The 15,296-nt window shown below is 39.6% G+C and overlaps 1 protein-coding gene across 1 annotated transcript in view; it reads right to left on the bottom strand.

Moving 5' to 3' along the window:
• The window catches only part of STAC (SH3 and cysteine rich domain), a 73,872-nt gene that overhangs the window by 20,249 nt on the left and 38,327 nt on the right, over window positions 1-15,296 (bottom strand). The window contains exons 3-6 of the mRNA XM_051768595.1: window positions 8,068-8,168; window positions 5,794-5,875; window positions 3,941-4,056; window positions 66-147 (exon numbers count right to left, since the gene is read on the bottom strand). Of these exons, the coding sequence (XP_051624555.1) occupies window positions 66-147; window positions 3,941-4,056; window positions 5,794-5,875; window positions 8,068-8,168 (381 nt within the window). The remainder of the gene's footprint in view (window positions 1-65; window positions 148-3,940; window positions 4,057-5,793; window positions 5,876-8,067; window positions 8,169-15,296) is intronic.

The raw sequence follows: 15,296 nt of genomic DNA, 5'->3' as shown, positions 1-15,296 counted from the left end.
ATCTGAAATAGTTTGTACAAAGGCCTATAAACCAGGAGATGTTGTCCTGGTCTGGTTGCACTCACCACTGTTGCTGCGTTTCCTGCTTATGTCAAGGGTGCCTGCAGAGCTATTGCCTTCCTCCGGAACTTCTACCAGGTCAGCTGTCTGCAGGGACAGAAAGAGCAAATGAGATGGGATGAGCCAGAAAAAGTGACCAATGAAGTGAAATAAAATCACAGCAAGAGTCTTTGGGAAATGCACTACTTGGCTGCTATCAGAGCAGAGCAAGTTAGTCTAAAGGGATCACAGAAAACATTGGATCTGGTGATGCACAACACATATCTACTTCACAGGGAGCAGTAAAAGCCCAGAAAAAAACTCCAGACCAAATTTGCAATCTGGAGTACAAAAGATTTCTGCAGTATAAAATGAAGTGAAAGTTAAGGAACAAAGGATTGTGTTAAGCAATGTGGTTCTCTGTGTAAAATAGAAAGGGCTTGAGGGAATTTGCAGATTCTGAAGGTATACTAAATAGTTGTCTACCAAGGAGACTGGACATTAGTTGAAACTACTGACTATTAATATATTAGCCCTGAATATATTATTCAGTAAAATAACTGTAATATAAGGGTGGTTTAAATTCCGTTAAAATCCTGTAAGAGAAAGGGCTGGAGTGCCATGGAGTTGATGAATTCGGTCTTTAAATATCTGCCCTCACTTTCTTTTTAAACAGTTATCTGGCTGGTATGGTTAGGGAAAAATGAAACCCAAATGTTGTTGTTAGAATTACTATGATTTCTTACTTGTACCACATTAATGTCAATCATGATTAGGGACCCAATGTTCTAGGGTGTAGAAAAACATGGGATGACATAATCTTAAGCCTCAGAAGTATACTCTGCATAAGGCACCAAATTCCTTGGTGGGGCAGTCAGCTTATCCCTGTATAGCCCAACAGGAGCCAAGAGCTGCTCCAAACAGCTCTACCCGAATCTGACCTTAACGAAACCTGTTACTGAACTCTCCACATCTTTGATAACCATAAAAAACCCAAACGTTGAACTTGAGTCAGGTGCTTGCTCTAATCTGAATAACTATAAATCCTGACATGGTCCTAAGCTTTATTTATTTCTTGTTAACAGGATTTTAAGACACATGAAGGATTTAACTTCATTATTCCATGACATTTTACAATTGTACTGTGCACATAGCTCTCTCTATTGCTTTGCAGACCTTTGCCTGCATCACAGAAAGAAAAGCAAGACAAGGAACATTCACCGCTTTCGTTCAGGGAGCACAATCTGAATTGCATTATAGATTTTATATGTTGGGTTTTTTTGCTTTTACTAGTGTTGACAACAAAGCTTTTTTTAGAAAGTACTTTCACCATTTTATTTCTCCTATCTACTATTTTCCTAGATACTTCTCCATTCCAGGAAACAAATGAACAAAGAGGTTGAAAGTAGATTTGTGCCACAGGTATCTTGTGGCTATCTTGTTTCGCTTGCTATTTTAAGAACCTTCTGCTTTACTGCTCTATTACTCCTTTTTTTTTAGACTCAGCTTTTTGCAGCAGGTCATGCTTGCCTGCCCAAATGGGTCTTCCAAGGATGAGAATGTACTGCTATAGCAATGTTAACATGGAGTCAGTATAGAGCATATCTATGGATTTCTAGTTGCTGGATGGAGAAAAGAAAGACTGGCTTTGTTGAAATAGTAAGTCCCAGATATTTTTCAGCTCATTGCTATAACGTTCCTCAGTCTTCGTAACTAGCTTCATAATTGCTGATTAGCTTCATATTTTGTTGGGTACTTACTGCATATGGGATGTGTAGTGACTGTTCCTTCAGGATATACCTCATCCAAAACTTCCTGAAGTAACCTCAGTTACCTTTAATTATTTTTTAATCAAGAGTTACATGACAAATGCTCTAATAGAAATGGTAGAGCTACAAAGCTGCTTTTGATAGGAGCTGACGTACAAAAAAATAACAAGAACCGGATTCACATTTACATTACCTCAAGTGCCTTTCTGTATAAATGTGGGTCGCAGAAGCAGAGTTTTGAAGCAAGCAGTAGGTAGTAAATCTGGAGCATATGGCCCTTTTCTTTTATGGGGGATGCAGAATCTGGGCTGAAAAATCACAGTGGGTACGTCCACACTGCTCAGTCATGTTAAAAATACCTTGGCTAGTTCAGAGGAAGATGATTATCTCTACTCTGTGCAGAGACATGAATTCCATGCAGTCTGGAAGCTTCATGGCTGTAGGGGCAAGGCACAGATCCTAGGCTAGTCACCTTTGCTTTTAACTACCTTCAGCAGGAGCAGCTGTGCTACACTGACCTAGAGTTAGACCTTTAACAGCTTGGACATCACCTGTGAGGCAAAGTAGTATCCTAGGTGTCACCATGATCCCTAGTTTGGTGACATGGCAAAACCCTGAAGTACATTCCAGCTCCCAGGGCTGGGACATGGCATAGCTGCAGAGCCCCGTTGCTGCTGTGTGCCTCACAGCTGCATTGAGAGGAGCAGAGCAGCACAGAAGTGAGAATCACTTGTGAAAGATCTTAGTCACTGTGTTTTATTAACTAGACAAGTGCTTCTAAGGGCTCTGTGTCACATCCCTGTTCCGGTCACTCACTGGTCAGTGCCTACTCTCAGGTCACCATCAGTTTTAAAGCTCCATGGCCCCATCATTTGTTTCAGGGTTGTGTCTGCCCTGGTTTTATTCTTGTCTCAATCCACAGGCTTGCGTTGGCAAAATTTATGGTTTCCAAAATCTGTTTATTCAATTCTCTAACGTTTTCTACTTCCTGTATGCTGACACATGTTATATTCTCTCTCAGCTTCAATACCCTGGGGAAATTCCTGTAATGAACTTGCATTCCTCATTCTACACCCACACCCCACCTAGTTATGATCAGCTCCCTCGGGTAAGCTGACACAGCATTCATGGTTTCTATGCTTGAGCTGTCATTTATAATTCAACATAATGCTTATTGATTTAGAAAGCAATAATTACATTTGTAGAACTACTATTTCAAAGTAAATTAAATAAATGAAAGAAAGAAATGTGATCACAATGCGACAGGTGGTAGAGTCACTTTGGGTTTTAAAAATGAGCGGAAATTACCAAATTTCTTTTAAGGCATAAACAGAAGTAGATAGAGGACATGTCCCTTAATACATCCCTTGCAGACTTCACTTAGTTCTTGCTTAAATTTTTCTGTCTTCTTTCCCATCTGACATGAATTGATGTCTGTTTAGAGTCCACTTTTACGACCTTACAGCTCAGCCATATAAGTTAGCATACATTTAAATGCCATGGAAATGTTGTGTACCAAACATATACAGATATTAGCACAACTTGGAATTAAACATATAAGTATGTTTTAAGGCCTGGAGACAAAGTCTTATCCTGTCTCTGTGCCTGGTGATTTTTATTCTTAGGTGAATGCAGAAGAGATTGTCAGGTAATGTGGGAAAAACTTGTTCTCTGGATCTTGCACTTTTAAATCTATATTCTGAGGACTTCAACCCATTGTTTTCACCTGTATGAAGGGTAAATGCCCACCATCAGCAAAAGGCAGTATGCATCTACTCCAGCATGACAGTTAAATATGTCTGTTACACATCTACATGGATTTGCAAAATAAAAAGAATAATATTTCCTTTTCCAATCCAATAAAAATTGTTTATTCATTTAATTATTATTTTTCTCTTTTTCTCAAGATTCATCTAAAAGATTCTTAAAATTCGAGTTTGCAAAAATAATGTATTTTCTGGTCTCAATTTGGAAGCGGAGAGTAAGAGTTTTAAAATTTTTTTTTACAGTATTTTTAGTTCAGTTTGAAATATTGAAACTCTGAAAGTTTTGGGAGCTCTGATACGAGCTCACGTGAATGAATGTCTGTTGTTCCTCTGAACGATAATAGAAGAAAGATGTGGTATACTTACAGAGTTTCTGTTGGGAGAGTCAGACCCGCTCCCAGAACTTCCCTTTTTGGTTTTCTGGGCTAAAGAAGTCCCAAAACGGAGAGTTTCATACACAGGGTCAACCTTATTTCCACAGGCTGCAACAGAAGGAGCAAAACATGCATCAGTACCTTGAAGATATTTCTGATCATGTTCCTGCTTCACTTGGAGGAACATCTGCCTCTACCAGCATGTTGGGATGTGTGCTTAGACACAAGTTGAAAGACTATCCTGATAAAAAGTGTTTGATAAACTTAATGGAACTGGCCTTTCCTAGCAATTTTCTGCTGCCTCTCTACTCCCAAAAAGATTATTCTCCCCTCATACAGGCTTTTCAGTTCTTGGCCATTGTCTTGTCTCTCTTCATCTGCCATTCTTCTCTAGTCATCACTGGTGCTGCCTATGCTGAGGTAAGGAAGACAAAGTACCGGGAGTTTTGAGTTCATGTTTATTTCTACCATTGACCTCTTGTGTTGCTCTCAACAGTAGAAGCTTGAAGGAAAAAGCTCTGTATTGTACCTGAGCATCCTTGTCGTATGAGTGGGTTGTTGTCTTTATCCATCTACCCTCCCAGTGCTCCTGCTTGGCTATTGCATGTAAACAGGATGGTCTGGACCTTCCCTGAAAGGTCCTGACATCCCCACTGTGGAGCTTTATGGGCTCTGGAGGCAGGCATGAGAAGATACCTGATTTTGAGGGTGTGCTGCAGGTTTTTCAGCTCAGTCTAGGTGTTGCCAGAAAGGCCAGCACCCCACTGACATATATCTGTTCAGTTCTCACTCCCATTCTTCCTCATAGCTGGCCACAAAAGTCATTTCCCATGGAAAAAAATGGATGTCTTCAATGGGCAGAAGCAATCTCAGTTCAGACTCTCTTTTACGTACTGCATTATTAGCCCTCAACCTCCCTTGTGATACAAGGTAGTAGACATGTAAAATACAGTACATTGGAAGCATTATGCAGAAGGAGGGAAATTTTAGCCAAAGAACTGAGAAAATACAAAATATTTTGGATTTTGAGTAGAGCAAAGTGCTTCTCATTTGTTAGTTAGAGTTTGTTCAAAATGTTTCTTCTGATAAAAATAATGAATATTTTTTGGAAAGAGAAGCTTTGATGAAATCCTTGCAACTCATTTTTTTTAACTGCTGAAAATAACAATGCAGATGTCCTCAGACAAGTAATTTTAAACTGACTGCCTACTTTTGGTTTTCATTTTTTTGCGCTTCCAGATTTGCCTGGTTAGAGTACCAGCAGGGAAAAATATTTTCCTGAATAAATTTAACTTCTCCATTTCGATTTTTTTTTTTGGGAATATGGTATTACAGTGAGCAGAAAATGGTCTTTTAAATACTCATAAAATCTGTAGAGATGATCAATAAGGAAAAATATGAGGAAAGCAAGAAGTGTGCATGAAAAAAGACAGTAACCTAGTGACATCCCTCAAAAGACAAACCAGTAATTTGAATGTCTCCTGCTGTCTTGATCTCTGTCTTTTCTCTATTTCTTCCTAGCTCAGACCTTCACCTCTGTATTCAAGTGTTTCTTCACTTCTAAGTTCCTACCTTGATCTCAGGTAGTTATTACTATAAACAGGGTAATTGCTAAGAGGTATGTATATGGGGTATATATATTGAGTGAAACACACAACAAACACACCCTCTCCTCTTCCAGCTTTGTATCTTTGAAGTGGTCCTTTCCTGAGATGGCAGAAGGACATGCAGTCACCGAAAGGAGCTGGAAGGCTGCTGAGGGTAAATACCATGGCCGGAAATCTGCCGCTGCTGTTGCAGAGCACTGCCAAAGGAAGACTGAATGGAAAAGCAATCAAAACCTACCAATCGGCATCACTTCTTTGATGCAGCCAAACTGTTCATGAATGAGTAGTGGTGAGCTGTAGTACCGTCGAAATCCCTTTGGCTGGAGGGAGAAAAAGCAAAAACAAGTGAAGGGCATTGCTGCTTTGATTGATTTAATAGAAATAGCCTCAGCTTTTGTGTAACAGTGTGACGAGCCTGGAAATTTGCCTCCTGTCGTTCAGTCAGTGTAGGGTTTAGAGATAGGGGTCTATTTGATTTTTCTCCTGGAAAAAAACAATTTTCTGTATTTATGTGGAAGGAGGGCTAATTTTCAGCTCCCCTTTTTTTTTGTCTTACACAAAAGCAGCACTAATCAATTGCAGCAGAAGTGCTGAATCATCAGGGGTTCTGGGAAGTTTTCCTCTCCCTATCTTCTTATATAACATGAATTGGCATTGTTTTGTATTTGTTATACATCTGACTACCCTTCCCCACCCTACCTCCAAATCCTCATGCTCTCATATATACACTTGTGAAACCCAAAAAATTTAGAGCCTTTCTATAGGTTTTTCTAAATTTTGCTGCATAGTGTCTGCAGCTTTCACTGCTTTTTTTTGTCTTGTAAGTTCAAAAAACTCTCCAAGTTGTCACCAGATATCCCCTCAATGTACACTTTTAGAGAAATGTACTATAACAATTCAAGCTATACCATTAAAGAATACCACAATATGGCAAATAATGGTGCCCTATACCACTCTAAAAAACATTCTTAGAAGGTTAAACATTTCCTGTTGACTCTCTATTTAATATCTTAACTCAGTACTAATCATTTGATTAGTACTCAAAATGAAGGTGCTAGCATCTTTGCAAATGCCTTTCAAGGCATTAAAGATTCACAAATGATCTCTTAGGTTTCTAATGTCTCCAGGCTGTGAGAATTTCTAGTCACAGTGAAAAGTGGAAAAGATTAACAGAGATATGCATATTTTCCATATCCCATGTTCAGTATACATCAAAACCTGACAGACAACTAGTTCTTCAGCTAATGAGCTGCAGTATAGGCTGAGAAGGAGTGAGTGGACTGCCAAACTTGGTTTCTTAGAGGAATACATTCCAGATTCTTCAGCCTTGGTTTACCTCCAAGCTAGATTCAGATGCAGCATGAGCTCACAAAACTCCTATGACTTTGCTGACAACTTCCTGACCAATAAATTCGGTCTTTATTTTTCTGTTTTTGTAAACTAGTGACCACAAGATCTGAGGCCAGAATCAAGAAATGCATGAATCAATTAACTTGATGTAATATTCGGCTTGTCCAAGGCTTGCAATGAGGTCGTTCAGCTCTTCACAGATCAGCTTCCAGTACCAGAATGCCTCATGCTAGAACTATGATTATGGTTTAAATACATAAAGACTTGCCTCAGGGATATAAACAACAATAGCTTTCACTGAACACTCTTGGAGAGCAAAGATTTTTCCAGTGAAAGGTGGGTTTTGTAGCCCTTTTCAAGTCAATGCTTGCATTTTTTCCATCATTTAATGCAGTGAAACTGTTTGCTTTTAGCTCATATTTGCCCAAGTGCCTTCCAGTTGCAACAAATCCGAGAACATCTGAAACATGAATATATGTATTCAGTTTTCATATTCCAAATGGTCTTTTTTCCAATAGTGACCAAAAGACCCATATTCCCATAAAAGTCAATCAGATGAGTTAGAATTGTCTCAGACACAGTGTACTGCCATTGTCAGTCATGAGATTTTGCTGCTCAGAAGATAACCCAGGAACTAAGGTGCTGTGCCCATACAGAGGCAGGCTCCTGCTCTTCTCAGCCGCCAGCTTAGAGATTGCTTCAAACCCTTTGGTTTACTTTTTAGATGAATTATATTTTTTCTTCAAGTCCTAACAGTGGAAAAAGCAATAAAAAGTAATTTGAAGGATTTTTCATTTGTTAAACTCCATTGAAATATTTTGATTAATTTATAGTATACCTTGAGAAATTTACACTGCAGCAAGCGCAGTTTAAATCAAAGCAATCAATTCTGTTATTTAGCTAAGTTTGGATTCTATAACTGCATTTTCACATCCACAAAGCAGACCAGATTTGTGTTTTGGTTTTGTTTGGGTTCTTGAGTAGTAGCAACTGACCAAATTGATAAATTGACTTTATGTTTCCCACCTCAGTAAAGTGATCTGGTGTCAGTTCTGTTAAGGCACCAGCCAAATGCCAGCTGGGGGTCAGGCACACAAAGTAAGTGGCTCCAGCACAAGCTGGTGCCTTCCACTTCTCTTTCTGCCTTGAGCTGCTCACTTACCAGCTTTCCCATGCAGCGTTGCTGTCCAATACTGTCTGCACACTTGTGATGGATGCTCATCTTACAAGCCTTACAGCGCAATCCATGCTTAGCATTTATCCCTGTGAAATGCATGGAAATGATTTAATTAGACACAATCAATAGTTTCCATGCATTTAAACAAATGACCTGAAAGAACTGATGGGGTCAGTTGCTGTAGAGCAAATATTGACAGTTTTCTTTGCCTTACCTACTTTTTAAAATTCCCATTTATATACACATTTTCTTTACAGCCTCTCCATTTTAGGCATTTTCCCCCCAGGTTCTTTCCCATGCTATTACTGTCTTCAGACACATATGTTGGATCATGCTCTGCCATATGATAGTCTTATCAGTAATGTCTCTGCCTCGTGAACATCAAGCAAAATCCCTTTGCTAATTTGAAAGGGCTTGATATGAGAGTTGTGCAAGGCTGTGCTCCTGTGGAGCACCCAGGCTCTGGAGCTGCCCTGGGGAGTTTGGCCATCAGTGGAGGCCAGGTTTCATGGGTGAGAGGTATCTCCAGGGGCAGCAAGGGCTAAACCAGCTCCTTTGCCATTGTCCACCCATGGGCAAACATATCCCTGTTTGTTTGGTTTCTTTTTCCTGCATGGTTGCACTTGGATTAGTGCACTGTGAGGATTTTTTTGATTACAGTTTCTTTACAATTACAGGTGCTCAAACCAATATTGACAATTGTGCCCAGGGATTGTTACTTTCACCATCCTGGGCCAGTGCTCAGGAGGTGCAGAAAGGGCTCCTTTTGTGTCCCTAAGTGGAGCAGTGAGGATGCCACGAGTCTGATCCTGCTCTCCTTCACTGGCAGCGGAAAAGTTCTGTGTTACAGGTAGGGGAGTTACAGGAGAAATTTTGCCTGACAGAAGCAGACTTCTCCTACTTGACCAACAGTATTTCTGCATTATCTTCAGTGTGAACCTACTCTTAAATGACAGACCCAAGTCTGTTTGCTTCCAGGCAGGAACAGTCACTCTTATTCATACAACCGTAACACTTCCTAAACTATGCAGAAGAAGTGATGCTGCAGCAACTCTTTTATCCCCATAGGACTGTATAAATGAAATGAATAAACAACATGTCAGTTCATTATCATCCACTGTGGGAGTGAGTAAGAAATAAGGTAGTAAAAAAACCCCTAAAAAACTCTTGACATTTTAACCAGCCTTCATTAGTCAGACATGATAGGAATATTAGTCAGAAGGATCCTACATCTGAAAGTACTCATGTAGCTCTTTGTTATTTGAGTAGTCAGTGCTGTGTACATGTTGCTGGATTCACCCGGTGAAACACTATGTCTGAAAGAAGCACTTCAGGGAAGGTTTCATCAAGTTGGTGACAAAATCCCAGGTTTGACAGGACCACTTTCAGGGGAAGAGGTGCCTGAAGCACTTCCAAGCCAGATAAGGCAGGCTGAAGTAGCTGTGGGTGGTTGCAGTGAGCCAGGCTCAGATGTTTCACTTCTGTGCTTCTTCTAGGATAGGGAACCTCCCCACCTTCTTATTGAGACTACTGGAGAGATGGAGAGTGAATGGGGTTGAGTGTAGGGTGTGCCCCAGGGACTTCCGTGGAGTGGGGTCACTGACTGCTCCCTGCTTCTTGCCTACCTGGTCCCTTTTAGCCCTCTCATGGTACATGCAGACATCTAGCCTCTTTTCTGGGGTCTTTTTTCCTAGCAAACACAGAATTTACTAGAAGAACACATCCCTGTTTGTTTTGTTTCTTTTTCCTGTGTGGTTGCACTTGGATTAGTGTGCTGGGGGGACTTTTTCAGTTATAGTTTCTTCTCAATTACACATGCTCAAACCAATATTGACTTCAGCAGCTTTGTGCTTTTATTACTGATGATGAAATGCTGAATCATCCTTCCTGATGATCAAAAATTGGCATTGAGGAAACAGTTCTTCCTCCACATTTTTTTATTATATTTATAAGGCAGAATGAAAAAAGAAAAATGACATCATATTTGCCTAGCAACACATCAGTGCTTACACTGGATCTAATTCTCCTCTCACACTGGTCTATACTGGCATATCTCTTGCCTGCTCTACCAAGTTACTCCTAAGATTCAACTGTGAAAAGGCAGACAGTTCTTTCTCCTGTTATGCTCTTCTAGCCATTTTAGTGTTAATATTACAGGGTGGATATTGCTCCTTACATGTTATAACCATGTGATCAGAGAAGATACACATTTGTCAATACAATTGTGCACCCAAATGATGTGCAAAATGAATGTAAAATATCTGTGCTGCTTTCAAAAATCAACCCCCAACATTTTCCAGAACAGAAATTGGTGGTCATGTAAAACTCTGTAAGACGATTACAAAAGAACGACACTATATCTCTGTTGTTGAATGCCATATTTTACATGTGGGTAGCTAGGTAGTGGCTTCAAAGAGAGGAAAAGCATTTCAGTCACACACTTATGTCTAGAAGAAGTCTTTGTAAATCAAAATGAAATTGCCTATAACTACCAAAATTTTCATCTTCAACTAATTCTCATTTCTAACTTCTTGGATTGCTGTGCGACTAGCTTGGAAAAGAATTTTCATGTATCTCCCTGCCTGCCACTAAGGAATAACTAAGGGGCATAGAGTCATTTATTCTGTACTTATGCTTAACCACCATATCTCAAGCTCTGAAAATGACATTTTTACAAGACACATCTTTTTTTCTACATGATAATTCTTTCTTCTTCAGTTTTATCCCCATTACACTAAATCAAACCACATCAGAGAACTATGGCCAAGCTATTTCAAAACTGCATACCAGGGATTAGACAGATATATATTAGTAGTGTATCTGATCCAAAAGTTCCTGAGCTTCAGAACTGAGGCACAATCGCAGCTCACATCTAGGAGAAGAGGTCATATTTGATATAGGTGCAAATGAGACCAGGGTTTGATCTGTTGCATCTATTTCTGGCCTCCCATTTAAGCAAGCTTGTTGGCTTTGCACAAGCCTGAATAGGGCTGGTTTTGGAAGGCATCCTGGTAGTTTGAAATAGTGAAAAAGAAGGCAGAACATGGATTTTGCAAGGAAGTTATTTAAAGCTGAGTAAGTACAGTGAGAGTTCTATGGTCATGCACCAGTATAAGAGAGTTATTTCATTATGCCTAAAGTAGTGGCATAGGATATAGCAATATGTTGAAACATTATTTGCCAATAAACTCCCCCAGAGAGAATAAGAAAGTTAGGAATTTTGCCTGAACATACATTAAATAGTAGAAAATAACTGGTATTTATGACTCATAAAAGTAAAAAAATTTTGACACTGACAAAGATAGTAATAATTATAGCAATAGCAACAACAACACAATACAGCAGACTATTTAAGGAGAAGTTATACTATTTCACTGCACTGCCATAGGGTACCAGTCGAAAACCTCTCTGTGGTGTGCTTATCCCCACTGGTTTAATCTTTCTGTAGATTGAAGCATGGGGAAGGGGAAGCATAAGGAGAGAATTCACATTTGAGATGGTTACAGCAATGTCTGGAAGGTGCAGTGTTCCAGCTAGTGAAGTCTAGGATACTAAAACAGTCTCCTCAGGGACTTCGGCTGAACACACTCTGGTGACCTCCAAGCCTGACCATCAATCTCTAGTTTGACTCCTGCCCCCCTAAACAGCTGACAGCTTGATTGCAGCCTATTGTTTATTCCAAGCAGCAGATATTCCCCTATGCCAACCTTAAAGCAAAGCTGGAAGATACTGGTATAGTACTCACTGATATGTCTTAGCCCACCTGGAATAATTTTAGTTTGTGGTGGATCAGAAATACAGGAAGTAAAGGCTTAGCAATTAAATAAACTTGGAGCAACCTAGCTACTTTTTCTCTGGTTTTCATTCAAAGGGGAAGTAGGCTAAGAGCCTTGATGGATTCTTTGCTATTACCTTCAAAAAGTAATCATTCCTCCTACCCTCTTCTCCAAAGACCCCTGCTGAGGTGACTTAAGGCAATTGTTAAATACGGAGCAGGCTAGAACAAAGTTCTGCTCAGTCACTTTTTGATTACAATCTAGGGATGTGGTTGCCACTATTTTTATTCAAGGAACACTATTTCATTCACTGAACAGGGCAGACAACACTTGATGAATAGGCAACTCTATTCAATATTTCTTTTTTACTTTCCTTGGTCAGTATACTTTCCATAAGCAACATCTCCTGAGTACCACACTAGCCTTATTCCAAATGCAAAGTGATTATTAGCCCCACGAGCTTTCCAATGGGCTCACTGTCTTTGTCTGTTGCCACAACTTGTATGGGAAGTCTCTCATTTGAGAGACTAAGGAGTAAAACTGTCAGAGGTTTCACAAATACTGTTTTGGTCCAGATGATGATGTTTAAGTTGTAAAAATTGCAAACTCTAAAACTGGGGGTTTAGAATGGAAAGTACTACATATGTTTAGCTGGCTTACAGTGTCCATGAACATAACTGTAAATGTAGTCGTGAAAGTCATATAGGGAAAAAATACAAAGACATTTGCACAAATGTCCTCTGTGTCCTATTAATTAATGTATCAATTATCTCATGGTCTGTAAAGGCTGGTATTCCTTTTGCAAACCAAAAAAACCCAAAACTGACAAAAGAAACTATATTTCACGTAAAGTAAATGAGGAAATTTCATGTCAGAATACTTGAGTAGCTCTTAAATAAACTTACAATGAGTCATTTTCCTCAGACACCAGCTAATGTGTCCAGGCAGGTAGCACTGGAAGGATGCATTTTGAGAATGCGTTTTCAGAATCAGGTCATGTTTAATAACACCTTGATAGAAATATTCTATGACTGGGTCAGCTCCCATTTGAATAGCTAAACCAGTGGCTAGGTTTTCCAGAACAGTCATGGAAAACTGAAACTTAAACTGTTCTGATAATATGACCTTAAATACAACTAAAAGGACACGCTGCATCACTTTTCTAAATCTAAGCCTTTTTTGGAGTCAGCCTGAATGGAAATATTTGGAGGCAGAGACGGGCAGAGGAAACAGGGCAGATTTTGATTCCAACTCTTTGTGTCTCCTATAACTATTGTGGGTTTCAGGAAAGTGACATTTATTCCAAGGAATGCAAATGAGAATTTGCTTGTCACGCACATGTGAAGCCGACCTGTATCATCCTTTGGGTCAGCACAGCTATGGTCACATCACTGCTGGCTGATGCTTTTTGCCTGTTGTTCCAAGACTCAACATAGGATTAATAGGTAGAGAGGGAGAACAAGCTCTACAGTCTGGAGAAATTTCAAAGAAAACTGCATATGTCAGTAACAACGTGATGTTACGCTGACTGTATAAAGGTAACTATACTAGACACTTATGTTAAAGTGGAGAAAAAAAAAGAGAGCATAAAAAGATTCAGGTCTATAAAGAGGAAGGGAAAAAGACACAGAGAGACTGTCACCTCCAGCTAATCTAGCTATGACCCAACCATTATTTTTTATCATTCCAGCTGAGAAGAACATGCCAGTCAGAAATTGTTTTTATTTAAAACTTACAAAAATAAATACATTTAAAATTACATATTTTCCATAATACTTCAACTTCTGCTGTGGGAGAATGATAAAAATAATGAGTGCCTTGCCCCTTTCTCCCCAAATGTATTTACAACTGTCACCAGGAAGCTGCATCCATGCCAAAATTTATGTGAAATGGAGAATTTTAAGCAAGCTGAGCCAGTCTTGTAGCAGTGAAGAGTTTAGAATGTCACCTTAGAAGGAGGAAATCCCTGAAATGGCACTGGTGCCCCTGCGGTCATCTCTAAGCCTTTGTGCACCCTCCTCTCATGCCCCCTTCTCCATTTTTAATTAATTGTTTTTTTGTAAAAGCTCTGATGCTGAAAGGGATGACTATTTTTAAAAATTCCTCTATGGCTACTTCCTGCCCCTGTGGCTGGCTGCTGCTGGACAAACGCTTGCCCTCCTCCTTCCCCTGTTCTCTCTCAGTCAAGAACTGTGAGTAGATGAGAGAATGGCATTTTCTACACAGGACATCCGCATCTTTAAAGTTGAAAATCTTGAACCTAATTCCCCCAAATCATTAGGTTTATAAGGATGAGCTGGGTAACACCTTTCTTCCTTTAGCCTCCCTGAGTGCCTCCTGCCACCTTGGGAACTACCCCTTTTCTCTGTCCTAATACCTGGCACCCTTCTGCTTCTTTTTCTTTTTGATGCTGCCCCATCACTTGCCACAGATGACATTGTGGAGAGGACAGAGGCACAGACCCTCATCTGGTCATCAGGTGAGCTATAGACCAAAGCCCAAAACCAGATTCCTGCAGCCTAGGTGGCTGAGCGCTGGAAGTTACAGCTGTCTGATGCTGGACTGATAATTCAAACTGATGGGCACAGAGTTGCCAGCTACATTGACTTACACACAAATATTCATCTCACATAAAATTACCAGTACTATTAACAATCCTACCATTGCACTTTCCACTGTTAAATACAGGACTAGATGGATTGTTTAAAAAAGCAACAAAAAGAGGACATAATAATTTTTTGGTCTGCTGCATATTGTTCCTAACTGAGCCACAGAAAATATATTATGGCAGTTCTTGGCATTGTCATTTTGACTATCCAAAAGTATTAATTTTTCTTTTGTAAGAAGATGAAATTGAACTTACGAGTACTCTTCTCTTTTGACCTGACTAGATAGTCTTATCTCATTCGAACACTATGGCAAAGGCACTCTATGCATGAATAACAGATGTATAGAACAAAAATATTTAAAAAAACAAAGAGAAAACTAGGCAAAAATCTTACTTAAGCAATGTTTAATAAATAATAGCAGCATGGGATTGTCTTCAAAGGTTTTACTGTTTAGTAATGGATTTTTTTTTTAATTAGGTTGTGGGTTTGGGGTTTTTTTACAGTTAAATGTGCCAGTTTAAAATGTACAGAGTTTTGGGTGGGTTAAGTCAATAGTTTCTTGGGATGGGAGTACACTGTCCAGGGATCTCCAACAACATGTTGGAACTAGAGGCGGAACACCTGCATTTGGGACCAAGCTGCCAGGTCTGAACCTGATACCTTGATTGGCTGAAGTGTCCTGTTCCCCTGAGTCCACCTTATGTCAATCTAAACCAAATGGGGTGTAGAGAGAAGCTGGAACCTATATATTTATGTTCTGTAGAACAGGACTTGATATCCAACCATGGCACCTATCCTTTCAAATTAATAAATTTTAGATTATATGTCA

The sequence above is a fragment of the Manacus candei genome, unplaced genomic scaffold, assembly GCF_025592945.1.
Source record: "Manacus candei isolate 608988 ecotype Guabito, Panama unplaced genomic scaffold, ASM2559294v1 h1tg000095l, whole genome shotgun sequence".
Taxonomy (NCBI): Eukaryota; Metazoa; Chordata; class Aves; order Passeriformes; family Pipridae; genus Manacus; species Manacus candei.
This window is presented reverse-complemented; position numbering and strand designations above follow the sequence as displayed.